The sequence below is a fragment of the Medicago sativa genome, chromosome 7 (genome assembly GCF_051527215.1).
Source record: "Medicago sativa cultivar Bolivia chromosome 7, Bolivia_mono, whole genome shotgun sequence".
In the NCBI taxonomy this organism is placed as follows: Eukaryota; Viridiplantae; Streptophyta; class Magnoliopsida; order Fabales; family Fabaceae; genus Medicago; species Medicago sativa.
In genome coordinates, this window is record NC_140755.1 from 12,507,883 (window position 1) to 12,526,882 (window position 19,000).

At 31.1% G+C, this 19,000-nt stretch overlaps 2 protein-coding genes across 2 annotated transcripts; both read right to left on the minus strand.

Annotated features, from left to right (window-relative positions):
• Nucleotides 1–1,322: 1,322 nt before the first annotated feature.
• LOC146904329 (uncharacterized) lies at nt 1,323–2,726 on the minus strand. Its single transcript, XM_085727123.1, has 4 exons — nt 2,571–2,726; nt 2,187–2,292; nt 1,818–2,081; nt 1,323–1,729 (listed from the first exon to the last, which is right to left on the minus strand). Exons 2-4 carry the CDS (start codon nt 2,286–2,288, stop codon nt 1,559–1,561), a joined length of 537 nt encoding a protein of 178 aa, XP_085583249.1. The 5' UTR covers nt 2,289–2,292; nt 2,571–2,726; the 3' UTR covers nt 1,323–1,558.
• Nucleotides 2,727–5,850: 3,124 nt separating this feature from the next.
• Nucleotides 5,851–8,387, minus strand: LOC146904330 (replication protein A 70 kDa DNA-binding subunit B-like; the record flags this gene model as incomplete). The annotated part of the gene is made up of 8 exons (XM_085728266.1): nt 5,851–6,484; nt 6,617–6,722; nt 6,985–7,139; nt 7,269–7,398; nt 7,500–7,584; nt 7,682–7,809; nt 7,908–8,004; nt 8,102–8,387. Coding segments are annotated over 8 exons (1,281 nt in total), but the record flags the coding sequence as incomplete, so codon positions are not given.
• Nucleotides 8,388–19,000: the final 10,613 nt, after the last annotated feature.

Consider the following 19,000-nt stretch of genomic DNA (forward strand, 5'->3'; position numbering starts at 1 on the left):
TTGTTCAATTGCTTAAATATATATTAAATAATAATAATAATAATAATAATGAGATGTCAATATTAAATTTAGCATGAGAATTTTTTTTTTAGCAAAAGTTTGTTTAGAAAAACATAGTTAACAAAAAAACAAAAAAACACATGGGGATCGGTGTTTATATTGTCAAATAAATAGAGAAAATAGCACTACCAAAAAAATAGAGAAAATAGAAAACAAACTATGATGTCCATCAAACAAAAAACAAAATAAGATTATGAAAGAAAAAAAAACAAACTAAGATTACAAAAAAACACATGGGGATCGGTGTTTATATTGTCAAATAAATAGAGAAAATAGCACTACCAAAAAAATAGAGAAAATAGAAAACAAACTATGATGTCCATCAAACAAAAAACAAAATAAGATTATGAAAGAAAAAAAAAACAAACTAAAATTATGGAAGAAAAAAAACGTATTTAGTAGTTTTTGGCACAAATTTAACAAAAGTTTGTTCAATTGCTTAAATATAAATTATTAAATAATAATGTGAAAGAAAAACAAATTAAAATTATGAAAGAAAAAAAACGAAAAAAAAAAACTAAGATTATGGAAGAAAAAAAAACGTATTTAGTAGTTTATGGCACAAATTTAGCAAAAGTTTGTTCAATTGCTTAAATATATTAAATAATAATAATAATAATAATGAGGTGTCAATATTAAAATGACAAAATTAACCTCAAATTTTGGCTCCAAAAAGCTGTTTAAGACAACTTAAGACCTTTTATAAATAAGACTAGTATTTAGACCCGTGCGATGCACGGGAATTAGATATGGCATTGATTAATAAATAAGCTAATTGTAAATGAATTAATGCTTCCAAAACAATAACAATGAAAACCTGAATTAATTTAAAATTCTAGTCATCTTAACACAATTCCTCTCTTTGGCTTTTACCATCTAACAATTCTTGCTTTGTTTGATCAGCTTGTAAACCAATGTAGTTATCTACCAACATCTTCAACCCCTTCTCTATGGTCCATGTTTTAGGACTTTTAAAGTGCTAATATCAGAACTTTGGAGTGAAGATGTTGGTAAATAAGCAACCTTGAAAATTTTCAAAGTTCTGATATTAGCACTTTAAAAATTTATAAATCTTATTCACCCCTTCTTGCTATTAAAGGTAAATAAGAGAGGATATTGATAAATTTTCAAGGTTTACAAAAAGGCAACCATATAGAGAGGATATTGATAATGCTACGAAACACAATAAAAAAAAGTAAGGTGATTTATTTTGGTCACCAACATAAGTGATTTTTGGTTACCACCACATCATTCGATAGAGATAAAAAAAAAATTATATAGATAGAGTGATATTGATGTGGACAAAAAAGAACGTAAACATGTTATTTTTGGATGTATGACATATGCACCAAAGTACCAAATGTTATAACAACCAAATTAGCAAATATGAAGGAGATAAATTCCAAAACAATTAACAATTAAGAAGGTACTTATTGAGTAAAAAAGAAAAATGAAACAAAATAAATCTAAGTAGTGTAGACTAAGAAGAGCTAAAATATCAATCTTGAGGTTCTTGCTTAATTTTGACAACTTTCTGCAATTTAGTGGTGGACGACCGAGTTTGACAATCAAGGTCAATATGTGTTGCATCTGAGTCGGCGTTTCTCTTTCTCAAAGACTTGGATGGATGAGTATCTTTAGGAATAGAATTAGCTTCATCACCAAGAAGCTACATGAATAATAAACATTCATAGCAATGGTTAATTTAATAAGTTTTATGAATACTTTTAAAGTAGATATAAAGAATATTTAACTACCTTAATGTTATCATCAGTTTGGGGAGTAATAGGACCTATGATATCAACATCATCATCTTCCTCACCATTCGGTGGAGCATCATGACACTCAATATAATACTTTTTCTTAAACTCATCAATGATTTCATTGTCATCGGACATCTTTTCGACTGCATAGGTATAAAACCTCTGTTCAACATTTTTTTGATTGATCTCCAATTTGAAAAGCATTTCCTTATCACGTAAGGTTTCAAACTCAGTTGGATAATCATTTGTGGTCTTTCCCTGTTTTTGATTTGGATTAGTAAACAATTAAAACCAATGTTTATTGTTTTAATAATATGACATAAAAAATACAAAAAACAATATACTTAAGTTCATTATCAATACCATTTGTTCTTTTGCAGTCTTTCCAAAGTGCTGTGAAATAACTCCATCAAACAACACAAAGGTAGTTGACCCACTATCATCCATAACATGAATGTGCACCATAAACCTAAAATGAAAAGTGAATATACATGAAAGATTCAATAACCTTATAAGGAACACTAACCAAAAAAATCAGTGACCAAAAGAATAAAAGTGGTGATGATGCAACTTGTCGTTTATATAAACTTGTCGTTTATATAATCATGTACATAGTAAGTTATTAGAAAGAAAAAAAAATTGAAATTAGATTTGCTAATTATATAAGTAACCGAATAGAAAGAATAATTGAGTTTAGCTTAAAAAACATGAGTGAAACATAAGAAAAATTAATATGGAAAACGTCACCTTTTTGTAGCATCGACTATGTATCACATTTTTCACAAAAGTATTTTGTACAAACAGGTTCAACCTCCTTGAAGCACGTATCACATGAAACGTAGAACCACTTCTTATTGGTGTCTATGTCAATAATTTTAGCCAAGACAACACATGCACCCACCTGCATAGTTATTAAATTTATTTAAAGAATAATAATTAGAAAATTAAAACACAAAGATATGGATTAAGAATTATTTAACAACATAGTATAATAGTATAAGTCAAAGCAAATCAGCATAAAGTTGTAGACCTGTTTAGCTTGTGTAATATCTGAAATTGTCATGTTTTCTGTTTGGAGTAGATCATTAGACAAAGAAAGTGAAGATTGTGCTGTCATCTGGGTGACCCCTTGGGTCAAAGATGCATTGCCAGTTTCTATTCTATCGTAAAATATAAGAAAATCATACTTAACAAAAACAAAACAAAAAAAACTTTCAATAATTATCAATATATAATATATGTGTAATTTCTTGTAGGTGCAACATTCTTCAATGTTGGGATTTATAAGCAACTTGGTTTCATTGAATGCATTGGCAATCCCATACATACCTATTAAAACGATACACCAAAAGGTATTAAGTGATATATATCATTAACAATACAAAGAAATTAAAAATAATTACATTTAAAAAGATAATCTAATTACCACCAAAAAATTTAAGTCGACATAGATGCATAACAACTACAATAGAAAAAGTATTTCCATTTGTGCTCATATAGCTATTCATTTGTTCAGCAAAATGACCCTATAAAGTACAAATAATTGTATTGCTCCTGAAATTTACAAAATAATTTTTATTAGACTAAGAATAATAATTAAAAAAAACATCTATATATGTAGTTAAAACAAAGATAAAAAAAAAAAAAAAAAAAAACTCCACTAACTCAAGGTCTTCAAGAATCAAGTCCAAGATTTTAGTCATTTTTCCTTTTACTTGAACATCCTTAATGTCAGTCGTTCCAACTACATGGCCAATGACATCTACAAATAAACATGGTTGTAGAATCATAAAAAAGAAATCATAAAAATATTAAAATAAGTTAATATTTAATTTGTAAGTTTAGTATAAATTACTAACCCATTAAAACACCGTTATCAGTACCACCAATAATGTCCTGAAATTTTGTCAAGTTAAACAAATTTAATTTGCAGGAATTTTATCATAAGATGTTTTGGTTATAACAGTGCTTCCTATCAAAGTTAGCTTGTATTTGTGATTTGCTGGCTTAAAATTTCCTTTATTAAATTGGACCAATTGGACCAAGAACTTTTCTATAGTATATGAAGCACCCTCTTCAATAGAATCTCCAAGTTGTTTGAAATCCTTGCTTTTAATAGAACCTTGTATCTTTGACAACTGAAATAAATAAAATATTATGTGAATTTATGTGAATAAAAAGATAATGAGAATTATAAACCTGAAACAAATTCTTTCAAAAAAAATAAAGGTGAAACAAAAAAAAATGATATAATCATATCAACATGTCCATGTATGGACATACATGAATCAAATTAAAAAACTTCTTTTAGTATCAATTTATAATAGTTTAGGTTGTTTTTCGGGTGTGTTTTGGGCAGGCAGCTGGCTGAGGTATGTTAACCTCTCCTATGCCGTGTCATGCTAAATTCAGTTCAGCAGTTTTGCTGCTCCTGTTAGATGCAGCTGTGCAGTTTTGCTGTTTAATTTTTTTTTAACGGCATATTATATTAAAACAGAGCCACCCAAAAATAAAGTGAAGTGAACTCAAAATAACAAAGAAGATTATAGTGGAGGAAGAGGAACCCCGCGCATCCAAAAACTGCACAGCAACAACCAAAACAAATAAATCCCCACCTTTAAATTTAATTGGCTAATTGTTTTACTAACACGTTCATATATGGTTCTTTTAATTTAATAGGCTAAATTTACTTGTGATGAAAAACAGAAGGTACAACTTGTGAAATACATGAATAAATCAAAGATCTTTAATAACAAAAATGGATAGGTATAATAGAACCATATAAAAGTATATAGAGGCATGCTGTTTCATCACACATAACACAAACATGTTGTAGTATAAATCAGAGATATTTAACAACAAAATTTATAGGTACAACTGAACCATATACATGACCCATGCCTTTTCATCTAGCAAAAGTAATTCAATACTGGATGCCTCTTTTGGTTTGTTGAAATCAGGAATTTTCCAAAGATTAACTATACGAACACGTATCTTCCAATCATTTTTCCAGCAACAATGTCATCAGTAGCAGTAATATGAGAAGCCATTATTCATCCTACATAGAATTGAAAAGAAATAAATCATAGAAAGGTAGACAAAGTTAAAAATATTAATAGGGAGATACTTTAATCGTTGATATAAAAAAGAAGTTAGAAATAAAAAAAGAGATTCAAAGCAAAAAAATATGACGTACGATTAATTTGAAGGAAGATGATTTAATCGAAGGATGAAGGATGAAGTATGACTTATAAATACTATTTGATGTTACTTATATAGAGAGTTGAGGAATGATTAGTTTGGCATAAAGTGACACAGATGTAGACAGAGTTAGTTACCAAAGACAAACGTTAGATGAGGTTTTTTTTCTTTCTTTGGTGCCATAAATTTAATGAGAAATTTTTTTAGCAAAAGTTTGTTTAGAAAAACATAGTTAACAAAAACAAAAAAAAAAAACATATGGGGATCGGTGTTTATATTGCCAAATAAATAGAGAAAATAGCACTACCAAAAAAATAGAGAAAATAGAAAACAAACTATGATGTCCATCAAACAAAAAACAAAATAAGATGAAAGAAAAAAAACAAAAAAAAACAAAGATTATGGAAGAAAAAAATGTATTTAGTAGTTTATGGCACAAATTTAACAAAAGTTTGTTCAATTGCTTAAATATATATTATTAAATAATAATGTGAAAGAAAAACAAAATAAAATTATGAAAGAAAAAAACGAAAAAAAAAAACAAACTAAGATTATGGAAGAAAAAAAAAAACGTATTTCGTAGTTTATGGCACAAATTTAGCAAAAGTTTGTTCAATTGCTTAAATATATATTAAATAATAATAATAATAATAATGAGATGTCAATATTAAAATGACAAAATTAACCTCAAATTTTGGCTCCAAAAAGTTGTTTAAGACAACTTAAGACCTTTTATAAATAAGACTAGTATTAAGACCCGTGCGATGCACGGGAAGTTAGATATGACATTGATTAATAAATAAAGTAATCGTAAATGAAACAATAATAGTTGTAAGTGAGCATGAATTAACGTGTCCAAAATAAAACCAATAAAAACTTGAAGTAATTTAGAATTCTCGTTATCACATCGAATAGACAAATAAAAATAAGGTGTCAAACAATCTTGAGGTCCTTGCTTAATTTTGACAACTTTCCGCAATTTAGTGGTGGACGACCGAGTTTGACAATCAACGTCAATATATGTTGCATCTGAGTCGGCGTTTCTCTTTCTCAAAGACTTGGATGGATGAGTATCTTTAGGAATAGAATTAGCTTCATCATCAAGAAGCTACATGAATAATAAACATTCATAGAAATAGTTAATTTAATAAGTTTTATGAATACTTTTAAAGTAGATATAAAGAATATTTAACTACCTTAATGTTATCATCAGTTTGGGGAGTAATAGGACCTATGATATCAACATCATCATCTTCCTTACCATTCGGAGGAGCAGCATGACACTCAATATAATACTTTTTCTTAAACTCATCAATGATTTCATTGTCATCGGACATCTTTTTGACTGCATAGGTATAAAACCTTTGTTCAACATTTTTTTGATTGATCTCCAGTTTGAAAAGCATTTCCTTATCACGTAAGGTGTCAAACTCGGTTGGATAATCATTTGTGGTCTTTTCCTGTTTTTGATTTGGATTAGTAAACAATTTTTTTTGAAAGGGATTAGTAAACAATTAAAACCAATGTTTATTGTTTTAATAATATAACATAAAAAATACAAAAGACAATATACTTAAGTTCATTATCAATACCATTTGTTCTTTTGCAGTCTTTCCAAAGTGCTGTGAAATAACTCCATCAAACAACACAAAGGTAGTTGACCCACTATCATCCATAACATGAATGTGCACCATAAACCTAAAATGAAAAGTGAATATACATGAAAGATTCAATAACCTTATAAGGAATCACTAACCAAAAAAATCAGTGACCAAAAGAATAAAAGTGGTGATGATGCAACTTGTCGTTTATATAATCATGTACATAGTAAGTTATTAGAAAGAAAAAAAAATTGAAATTAGATTTGCTAATTATATAAGTAACCGAATAGAAAGAATAATTGAGTTTAGCTTAAAAAACATGAGTGAATCATAAGAAAAATTAATATCGAAAACGTTACCTTTTTGTAGCATCGACTAATGTATCACATTTTTCACAAAAGTGTTTTGTACAAACAGGTTCAACCTTCTTGAAACACTTATCACATGAAACGTAGCACCACTTCTTATTGGTGTCTATGTCAATAATTTTAGCCAAGACAACACATGCACCCACCTGCATAGTTATTAAATTTATTTTAAGAATAATAATTAGAAAATTAAAACACAAAGATATGGATTAAGAATTATTTAACAACATAGTATAATAGTATAAGTCAAAGCAAATCAACATAAAGTTGTAGACCTGTTTAGCTTGTGTAATATCTGAAATTGTCATGTTTTTTGTTTGGAGTAGATCATTAGACAAAGAAAGTGAAGATTGTGCTATCATCTGGGTGACCCCTTGGGTCAAAGATGCATTGCCAGTTTCCATTCTATCGTAAAATATAAGAAAATCATACTTAACAAAAACAAAAAAACTTTCAATAATTATCAATATATAATATATGTGTAATAACGATAGGTTAGTGCATACCCTTTCTTGTAGGTGCAACATTCTTCAATGTTGGGATTTATGAGCAACTTGGTTTCATTGAATGCATTGGCAATCTCATACATACCTATTAAAATGATACACCAAAAGGTATTAAGTAATATATATCATTAACAATACAAAGAAATTAAAAATAATTACCTTTAAAAAGATAATCTAATTACCACCAAAAACTTTAAGTCGACATAGATGCATAACAACTACAATAGGAAAAGTATTTCCATTTGTGCTCATATAGCTATTCATTTGTTCAGCAAAATGACCCCATAAAGTACAAATGATTGTATTGCTCCTGAAATTTACAAAATAATTTTTATTAGACTAAGAATAATAATTAAAAAAACATCTATATATGTAGTTAAAACAAAGATAAAAAAAAATTCCACTAACTCAAGGTCTTCAAGCATCAAGTCCAAGATTTTAGTCATTTTTCCTTTTACTTGAACATCCTTAATGTCAGTCGTTCCAACCACATGGCCAATGACATCTAAAAATAAACATGGTTGCAGAATCATAAAGAAGAAATCATAAAAATCTAAAAATAAGTTAATATTTAATTTGTAATTTTAGTATAAAGTACTAACCCATTAAAACATCGTTATCAGTACCACCAATAATGTCCTGAAATTTTGTGAAGTTGAACAAATTTGCAGGAATTTTATCATAAGATGTTTTGGTTATAATAGTGCTTCCTATCAAAGTTAGCTTGTATTTGTGATTTGTTGGCTTAAAATTTCCTTTATTAAATTGGACCAAGAACTTTTCTATAGTATATGAAGCACCCTCTTCAATAGAATCTCCAAGTTGTTTGAAATCCTTGCTTTTAATAGAAGCTTGTATCTTTGACAACTGAAATAAATAAAATATTATGTGAATTTATGTGAATAAAAAGATAATGAGAATTATAAAACTGAAACAAATTCTTTAAAAAAAAATAAAGGTGAAACATAAAAAAACAATGATATAATCTTATCAACACGTCCATAGTATGGACAATCATGAATCAAATTAAAAAACTTCTTTTATTATCAATTTATAATAGTTTAGGTTGTTTTTCGGGTGTGTTTTGGGCAGTCCTGTTAGATGCGGCTGTGCAGTTTGGCTGTTTAATTTTTTTTTTTTAACAGAGTCACCCAAAAAGAAAGTGTAGTGAATTCAAAATAACAAAGAAGATTATAGTGGAGGAACAGGAACCCCGCGCACCCAAAAACTGCTCAGCACCAACCAAAACAAATAAATCCCCACCTCTAAATTTAATAAGCTAATCGTTTAAATTTAATAGGCTAATTGTTTTACTAACATGTTCATATATGGTTCTTTTAATTTAATAGGCTAATTTAACTGTGATGAAAAACAGAAGATACAACTTGTGAAATACATGAATAAATCAATGATCTTTAATAACAAAAATGGATAGGTATAATAGAACCATATAAAAGTATATAGAGGCATGCTGTTTCATCACACATAACACAAACATGTTATAGTAATTCAATACTGGATGCCTCTTTTGGTTTGTTGAAATCAGGAATTTTCCAAAGATTAACTATACGAACACGTATCTTCTAATCGATTTTTCCAGCAACAATGTCATCAATATCAGTAATATGAGAAGCCATTATTCAATCTACATAGAATTGAAAAGAAATAAATCATGGAAAGGTAGACAAAGTTAAAAATATTAATAGAGAGATACTTTAATCGTTGATATAAAAAAGAAGTTAGAAATAAAAAAAGAGATTCAAAGCAAAAAAATATGACGTACGATTAATTTGAAGCAAGATGATTTAATCGAAGGAAGAAGGATGAAGTATGACTTATAAATCCTATTTGATGTTACTTATATTTTGGCATAAAGTGGCACAGATGTAGACAGAGTTAGTTACCAAAGACAAACGTTAGATGAGGATTTTTTTTCTTTGGTGGCACAAATTTAATGAGAAATTTTAGAAAAACATAGTTAAAAAAAAACAAAAAAAAACATATGGGGATCGGTGTTTATATTGCCAAATAAATAGAGAAAATAGCACTACCAAAAAAACAGAGAAAATAGAAAACAAACTATGATGTTCATCAAACAAAAAACAAAATAAGATTATGAAAGGAAAAAAAAAACTAAGATTATAAAAAAAAAACGTATTTAGTAGTTTATGGCACAAATTTAACAAAAGTTTGTTCAATTGCTTAAATATATATTATTAAATAATAATGTGAAAGAAAAACAAAATAAAATTATGAAAGAAAAAAAACAAAAAAAAAAACTAAGATTATGGAAGAAAAAAAAAACATATTTAGTAATTTATGGCACAAATTTAGCAAAAGTTTGTTCAATTGCTTAAATATATATTAAATAATAATAACAATAATGAGTTGTCAATATTAAATTTAGCAAAAGTTTGTTCAATTGCTTAAATATATATTAAATAATAATAAGAATAATGATGTGTCAATATTAAAATGACAAAATTAACCTCAAATTTTGGCTCCAAAAAGCTGTTTAAGACAACTTAAGACCTTTTGTAAATAAGATATATTTAGACCAGCCAAAAAGGGCGGTATTAGGGTTAATTAAGGTTGATTGGAGAATATCTAACATTTATATATATATATATATATATATATATATATATATATATTAAGATATTCGTTCCTTTATAAAAATGAAAAAGATTTGTTAGGATTTTTATAGAATTTTTCAAGCATGTGATAGTTTTTTTTTTTTTTAAGGAATGTGATAGTTTTTTGTTTCTTTTGTTTTTAGGGAGGGATGTGATAGTTTTATTTTCACGGGATATACCACGTAATAATTTGATTTATTTTTAATTTAGAAAAATATTGATTTACATTATGTCAACGTGTGGAAAGACGGGCATTCACATAGCCGTCTTTTCGTTTTTTTTATTACGCTAACACATATATAGATTATGAACGATATTTTATTTATATAAAAAAGTTTATATAGATTAAAATTATAAGCATAAATATTTATGAATTTCAAATGTAACAAACAAAATTGTTTAAGGTATAGTTTGAATAACAAAAGTCAGCCTAAAATCCTCTATTGTTTATAAATATAGTACAAATATATCATTAATAATTGTAACAAAAAAAAATATCATTAATAAGTGTACAACAACTTGTCAAAAAAAAAGTCTACAGAAACAATAGATATATACAAACGATGACACAACATGATATGAATAAAAAGCTTATCAGCGAGGAGAAATATTAGGGATTGCTGCATTTTAGAAGGAATTTGTTAGTTTAAATTGGTGCGCTGCATTTTAGATGGAATTTGTTAGGTTAAATTGCTGCTAATCTAATGCAGAATTTTAGAGGGAAGTTATTAGGTTAAGTTGCTGCAGACCTAATAAAATTAATAAATAAGGATAAATAAGGATAAAAAAGGCATGAAATTGGTGGGCATGAAATTGGTGCGATGCATTTTTTTAGATGAAATTTGTTATGTTAAATAATTGCAAACCTAAAAGTGTAGAAAATATTTGATTCAAAAAAAAAGGAGGATAGGAATGAAATTTGTTAGGTTAAAAAATAAGGATTCGGCTGGCCAAAATTATAGCAAACTTGATAAAAAAATTCGGCTGGCATTAAGTAAGATGATCAATGACTAAAATTGAATGGCGCCTAAATGTGCAAGATCCAATGGCTCAGAAAAGTGGAGCGAAAAATGGGGGGAAAATATTAAGGCAACAATAGCTTGAGGGGTTTAGCTTTAGTAAGTTAGGGTAGAAAATATTTGCTTCATAAAAAAAAAAGGCAAGATGATATGAATAAAATTGGTGCGATGCATTTTTTTAGATGGAATTTGTTATGTTAAATAATTGCAAACCTAAAAGTGTAGAAAATATTTGATTAAAAAAAAAAGGAGGATATGAATGAAATTTGTTAGGTTAAAAAATAAGGATTCGGCTGGCCAAAATTATAGCAAATTTGATAACAAAATTCGGCTGACATTAAGTAAGATGATCAATGGCTAAAATTGAATGGCGCCTAAATGTGCAAGATCCAATGGCTCAGAAAAGTGGAGGGAAAAATGTGGGGAAAATATTAGGGCAACAATAGCTTGAGGGGTTAAGCTTTAGTAAGTTAGGGTAGAAAATATTTGCTTCATAAAAAAAAAAAGGCAAGAGGATAGGAATAAAATTGGTGCGATGCTTTTTTTTAGATGGAATTTGTTATGTTAAATAATTGCAAACCTAAAAGTGTAGAAAATATTTTATTCAGAGAAAAAGGAGGATATGAATGAAATTTGTTAGGTTAAAAAATAAGGATTCGGCTGGCCAAAATTATAGCAAACTTGATAACAAAATTCGGCTGACATTAACTAAGATGATCAATGGCTAAAATTGAATGGCGCCTAAATGTGCAAGATCCAATGGCTTAGAAAAGTGGAGGGAAAAATGGGGGGAAAATATTAGGGCAACAATAGCTTGAGGGGTTAAGCTTTAGTAATTAAGATATTTGCTTCATAAAAAAAAAGGCAAGAGGATAAGAATAAAATTGGTGCGATGCATTTTTTTAGATGGAATTTGTTATGTTAAATAATTGCAAACCTAAAAGTGTAGAAAATATTTGATTCAAAAAAAAAGGAGGATATGAATGAAATTTGTTAGGTTAAACAATAAGGATTCGGCTGGCCAAAATTATAGCAAACTTGATAACAAAATTCGGCTGACATTAAGTAAGATGATCAATGGCTAAAATTGAATGGCGCCTAAATGTGCAAGATCCAATGGCTCAGAAAAGTGGAGGGAAAATGGGGGGAAAATATTAGGGCAACAATAGCTTGAAGGGTTAAGCTTTAGTAATTAAGATTATTTTATCATTTTGGATTTCAAAGATAGATGTAATTATGCTGGCAACAAAAAATTGAACACACGATTTAGCGAATAAGTTAACTCTTTACCAAATGCGCCAACCTTCATTGACTATTTTTATAATATTATTTTAATGATATCTTTTGATCTTACTTGCCAAAAATTATTCTTTTAATATTTGAGTACAATAGAAAATCCCTATTTTAATTAATAAAAAATGAAGTGGGCACTATTTAAACATGAGTTTTTTATATAAAAAAAACTATCTAAACATGCTTATTGTTACACCCTAATTTTGGACCTAAAAATACTAATTCAATTCTTCTTTTCTTGTATTATAGGTCATTTGAACTGTCTCTGATCAATTACATCTTTCTTTGCATTTTATTTCAATGTTATTTGCAAAGTTCACATAGAAGGGTATTTTAGTCATTTCCTGCATTCAACTCATTTTTATCCTTGAAAATTGCTTGAGTCTTTTAAATTGGTTGTATGAGTCCTTGTTTCAATCTCATGTCAGAATTCATTTCAAAATATCAGTTGAGTCATTTTTTAGTCAGTTTAGCCCCTACGGGCATTTTAGTCATTTCCCATGATAAAATCTCTTTCAATCTTTAAAAATTTGTTTGAGTCCTTTCAAATAGTTTGAATAAGTCTTCATTTCAATTTTATGTCAAAATCCATTTCAAAAATTGTATTTGAAGTCATTTTGAGTCAGTTTTGCCCCTAGGGGCATTTTAGTCTTTTCATGTGTTAAAACCCTGTTTAAAATTCTAAAAATTGTCTCTGAGTCTTTTAAATTGCTTGTATAAATTCTTGCTTTAAATCCCTGTTAAAAATCCATTTTAAAATTGCATCTGAGTAATGTTTCAGTCGTTTTAGCCCCAGGGGCATTTTGGTCATTTCACACGAAATTTCGGCAGAGAGAGGTTACTTTAAAGTACCTCATTTAAGCCATTGGTTCGTTTTAGTCCGTTTTGTCAATTTTAATTGTTTCACTTTACGTTTAGTCAAATTTACCAATTTTAATCCAGTTTTATTAATTTTCTTTTTTAGTCCTCAAACTCTTAGTAATTGCATTTTAGTCCCTCTATTTCATTTTTATTTCTTTTCTAAGTTTTTAATTTGAATTTTAGTCCTCCAAGTCAAGTTTTTTGTTTTTAAGTCAATTGCAGATTGGTCCTTTGGTTTTTAGAAATTGCAGATCAGTCCCTCAAGGCAAAAAGTCCAGGTTTCAGTCCAAGCAAGTCCAAGAGCACGTGGCAGGTCCTAAGTGGCTCAAAGGCCACACAGCTGGCCTATAAATGCAGGCCAACTCATCATAAGTGTCAGAATCATCAATCAATCGGTGACACATCATCAGAAAACTAACAGAATTTCTCTCTCTCCCAAGTCACCACCGTAACAAACTCAAACCACCATAATTGAATCAAAACACCACCGTAACAAACTCAAACCACCACAATTGAATCAAAACACCACCGTAACAGACTCAAACCACCACAACAGAATCAATCACCACCACAAATTCCTCAAATTCATACCAGTTCTCTATCAAAATTCATCATCTAACGAACAAAATCATTTCAAAGTACCAGAAAATCGTAACAAAATGTGTTCAATTCAGCAAGAGTGGTTCGAATTTTCAGAAGGTTCTCAGTGATTTTCTGTGAAAATCATCATCATCGAACCCTTACCTTCGCAATTCAAGCACAAAGTGCGATCACGAAGGATTTTGAGGTGAGAAGAAGAGAAACCGAAGCAATTTTGAACCAGTGAAGAAGGAGAGGAAGATTCACCGATTTATTTTCGGTTGCGAAGGTTTCGAATGCTTACCAGAACAATCAAGAACGAACGCAGGATCTTTTTGTTCGAATCTCCAAACAAATCCAGGTAAACACATGGAAACCTTCTCGTTCTCATTCATAGTCATCATCGAAGGGTTATAATGGAAAATAAACGGTGAATTGACGTGAAGATTCGAAAAGATCTAAAAAAGTTGAAACGAAACCCTAATTTCAAAAAATCATGAAGATTCACCGTTTATTTTTCAAATCAGAGTGTATAATCATCATCAGCGAATAAAATAGGTTAGAATAGGGTTTAGTTTCAAAAGGATTAGAAAAAGATTGAAAACCCTAGAAACCGAAAGTTCAAGGTCCGATCTACTTCGTTTTCACCATGAATTCACAAAGGTAACCATAGATTCGTGAACTGGAGAGGAGGACAAACATTTCTGTGTATTTTGTTTGAAAAAAGAGCTTCAGATCATCGGAGAAGATGAAGGTTCCGATGAACCTTCATCCTTCGCCGTCGTCCTTTCCAGTTTCCGACGAAGCTAGGGTTAGAGAGAAGTGAGAGATTCTCTCACTAGAATGAAAGAAGAGAGAGAAGTGAAAGTGTGAAATGAATTGAACCGGTCCCTTCGCCCTTTTATAAACTCCTGAACCAGACCGGTTCAGTCCTGGTTCAATGTTGGTTCGTTTCTCTGTCGTCTGATCTAGGTTTTTTTGAATCCTGGATCAATCCAACGTCCCTGGTGAGTTTGGATGATCCAGGATCCATGCAGGATTGGGTTAGGCCTGGGTCCCTTTTCTTTTTTTCATTTTTTTTTGTTGTTGTTTTGCTATATGCACTTTTTTCTTGCTATTTGAACCTATGCCTTGCCTAATTTTCTTATAAAAAATTCTATAATTTTTTCCACATGTGTTGGACACTTTTCTTGACATTTTTGTGATATTGTCATACGTTGGAAATTGATAAAAATGTGTGTGGTATTATTGTTGTCATTTGTTTGCTTTTTTTTTATTTTTGTGAAAATGGTTATATGTTTCTTGTGTCTAAAAATTCTTTAAAAAACTCTAAAAAATTTCATACATAGTTTTTGTTAATTTTGTGGTGTTTTGTGATGATTTTTACATATTAAAAATTGGCAAAAATAATGTGGTAGTTTTCTTGCAATTTTGTGGTGTTTGGTATTAAAATTTTGTGAAATGTGCTTGACTCTAGTTCCAATCTCTTGATAAGTGTTTGTGACCCATACCATGTGACTTTGTGAAAGTTAGGTTGCTGATTGTGAGTGTTTCTTGCTGCATTTGAGCATGTGTGATTAGTTTCTTATTTTACAAGTTATGTGAATATGTCTATGCAAAGATAAAGTGTAAAATAGGCCTAAAAGTATGGCATAACCCTTGGTTTGAACATGTGCCTATAATCACTACATTGTGGCTGCAATAAAGTCCCTTGAAAATGCCATGAGGAGAGAATTATAGGTCATGAACATATTGAGAAGTTATGGTGAACTTTTGGTATATTTTAACACTTTATTCTTATTGATCTTACCACTTTTGTCTAATATTTTCTTGCCTTATTTCTTTATCCTATTGCATCTTATGCTACTAACCATTTCATTTCATGTTTCATACACCATGAGCATTTCATCCTCCATCCCACATTCTCATCCTTTTATTTCTTGCACTTCAAAATTCATGTAAAAAAACTAGAATGTAAAATTTAGGAATTTTTTGTAATATTTTACTTCATGCAATTTTAAATTTCTTGCAAGACCATAGAATGTATCTAGGCCAATGATGTAAAGGACAATGGACTCTAATAATGTACACCGACACAAGCACCGACACATGCACACACATCACTTTAGGTATATAGCTAGAATATGCATGTTTAGATGTATGTCTAGGATTGTATGTTTAGATGAACGTTTAGGCTTTATACTTAGAAAAATCATTTTCAAAAAATATGAACAAACTTCACTTAAATCATTTTCAAAATAAACCTTGGGATCAAAATCCCATTGTAATTTTTCCCTTTCATTTTCTTAATAAAAACTTTAATGAACCTTAATAATACTTAGACCACATTTTGCAAGTAACTAATTCCACCTTTTTGGACTTTAATTTTTCCTTAATAACCTTAATGAACTTTAATTTTTCCCTTTCACGTTTTCTAAATCTCATGCCCTTGAGACCTCCTTCTATTCTTCAAAAATCCCATTTTCAAACTTAAAATCAACCAACAAAAACAAAAAAACCTTTTTGGAAGAGAACTACGGTGGATTTGATCCCTTAAACGGGTACGTAGGCAAGGAACAAATTTCCTTCAATTCAACTAAAATAAAATTCAAACATTCTTCTCCCTCCAATTCTTCACTTAGAATACCTTTAGGCTTAATATCAATTTTCAAATAGCATTTAAAAATAAAGCGCTCACGTAGAAATTAAAGACGGTTCCTATAGGATACTATAGTTGTTATGGGTGCCTAACACCTTCCCGTAGCGAAAACAACTCCCGGACCTCGATTCTCAAGGGTTTTGCTTACTTTTTCCCTTCCCAAGAAAAAATAAGATATCACCGGTTTAAAAGGTTCAAACGTAATCAATGTTTGACACCCGAAAACCAAGATAAAACAGCGGGCGACTTCACTGGGGAGATTCGAGAGTTACGCCTAGTCTTTATTTCCACGCTTGCGCTCTTTTTACTTGTTTCTTTTACTTGCTTTCTTACGTGAATAAATGTTTAATTTCTTGCAAACGTGTGGGGTGAGAATATCGAAAGTCCTGCACCCGGGCTGAGTGAACTTAGGATTTAGGAGGGATGTAGTCGACAATTCATTCCGGGGGTTGCCTCGTGTTTTGGATTATGCGATCAATCCCACATAGTTGAGGCATTTTAGGGGTGATGTTGTCGGCGCGTGCTGTCGCGTTTAGGCACTTTACTTCTAATTGTTCTATGACGCTATGAACCGTAGATAACCAAACCCATCCATGGCCATTTTCTAGGATGTAGTGCGGAGGCTAAACCGAGTGTTGTCTCGAGTTTTAGTCGTCACGCGATACTACACTCAAGTTAGACCTTCCACGGATAATCATGGAGCGAGTGTTGTCTCGTGACACCATGATATACGTCGGAGAGGTTGCAACTTGGGAACCTTTTTAGAACCCGGTTACTATTATCCTAAAGCCCTAGATTCACCGGACACCGTGTCCACCCATGACTCCATGACTTTGAACTTCAACCCACCATGTTTTCTCCGAACTTGAACATAATCGTGCATTCATGCATTCATGCATACATGCATAAACCTTTTTCCATGCATTGTTATCGAAGGGCTTAGACGAATTGAATTTGTAAACATTGTAGGAATGAAGAAGACTAAGTCCTACAAGTTCAAGGAAGTGGATTTGGCTAGTTTGAGAGATTTGGCACTCAAGATTGAGGATCCGACTGGTTTCCGACGTCGTTACGGGGCTTTACTTACTATTCTCCAGACTAATGTGGATGAGAAGCTTGTGCACACTCTAATGCAATTCTATGATCAGGACTATCGGTGTTTCACTTTTCCGGACTTTCAGCTGGTGCCTACTCTAGAGGCTTATTCTTCCTTGATGGGTCTATCTATTGCTAAGGGGGTACCTTTCTCAGGACTTGAGCATCCTCTTACTCCATTGGTTATTGCTAAAGATCTCTATCTCAAGACCACCGATGTCTCCAAGAATCTTGTCACTAAGGCACGCATCCGAGGGTTCACTTCAGAGTATCTTCTTGGGAAAGCCAACCTCAAGACCACTTGTCAGGACACTCTTGAGGCTATTCTTGCACTTCTCATCTACGGGCTTATTCTCTTTCCGAATCTTGATGACTTCGTGGACATGAATGCTATTATGATCTTCCACTCCAAGAATCTGGTTCCTACTTTGCTAGCTGACACATACCATGCCATTCACGATCGTTCCGGCAAGGGTCGTGGATACATTATTTGTTGTGTGCCTCTCCTCTATAGGTGGTTTATTTCGCACCTTCCGGGGTCTTTCCACGACAATCCGGAGAATTGGTCTATTTCACAGAGGAGTATGGCTCTCACTCCTAATGAAGTGGTTTGGCTCACTCCCGCTTCAAGAGTTAAGGAAATTATCTTTGGTGGTGGAAAATTTCTTAATATACCTCTTCTTGGTACCCGGGGTGGAATTAACTATAACCTGGAGCTTGCTTTGCGACAATTTGGTTTTCCGATGAAAGATAAGCCCATCAATCTTGCTACAGCTCCTTACTTCTTTCACTACTCCAATGCTCCCACAGGCATAAGAGAGGACTTCATAGAAGCTTGGTCTAAACTTCGGAAGAAAGAGGTGAAGCACATGGGTGTAAGGTCCGGTGTTGCTCATGAGGCCTATACACAGTGGGTGATAAACCAAGTTGTGGAGATTGGTATGCCTTACCCCTCTATGAGATATGTGTCTGCATCTGTTCCTACCATGCCTTTGCCTCTACTCCCACCTACTCAGGAGATGTATCAGGAGCATCTAGCTATGGAGAGTCGGGAGAAGCATCAGTGGAGGGCTAGATACTACGAGGCTGAGAACTTGATCATGACTTTGGATGGAAAGGATGAGCAGCAGACTCATGAGGTGATGACACTGAAGAAAGAGTTAGCTAAGGCTAAGAGAGAGATCGAAGAGAAAGATAGGTTGCTTATGAGGGACTCCAAGAGGGGTAGGAGTGCCCGTGACTTCTATGCACGATACTGCAGCTATGAGTCTGAGTCTGAGGATGATGCTTCCACTTCCTATGCTTGAGGGTTTCTTTTTTTTATTTCCAGTTGTTTATGTTGTTTTACATTTCAAAGTC

What these genes read in the sequence shown, in the direction of transcription:
- LOC146904329 (XM_085727123.1), bottom strand. Translation starts at nt 2,288, where the DNA reads ATGGTGCACATTCATGTTATGGATGATAGTGGGTCAACTACCTTTGTG. An exon ending in AGACTGCAAAAGAACAAATG is followed by an intron (nt 2,082 to 2,186) that starts GTATTGATAATG and finishes AATCAAAAACAG; the next exon opens with GGAAAGACCACAAATGATTA. An exon ending in AAACTGATGATAACATTAAG is followed by an intron (nt 1,730 to 1,817) that starts GTAGTTAAATAT and finishes TTATTCATGTAG; the next exon opens with CTTCTTGGTGATGAAGCTAA.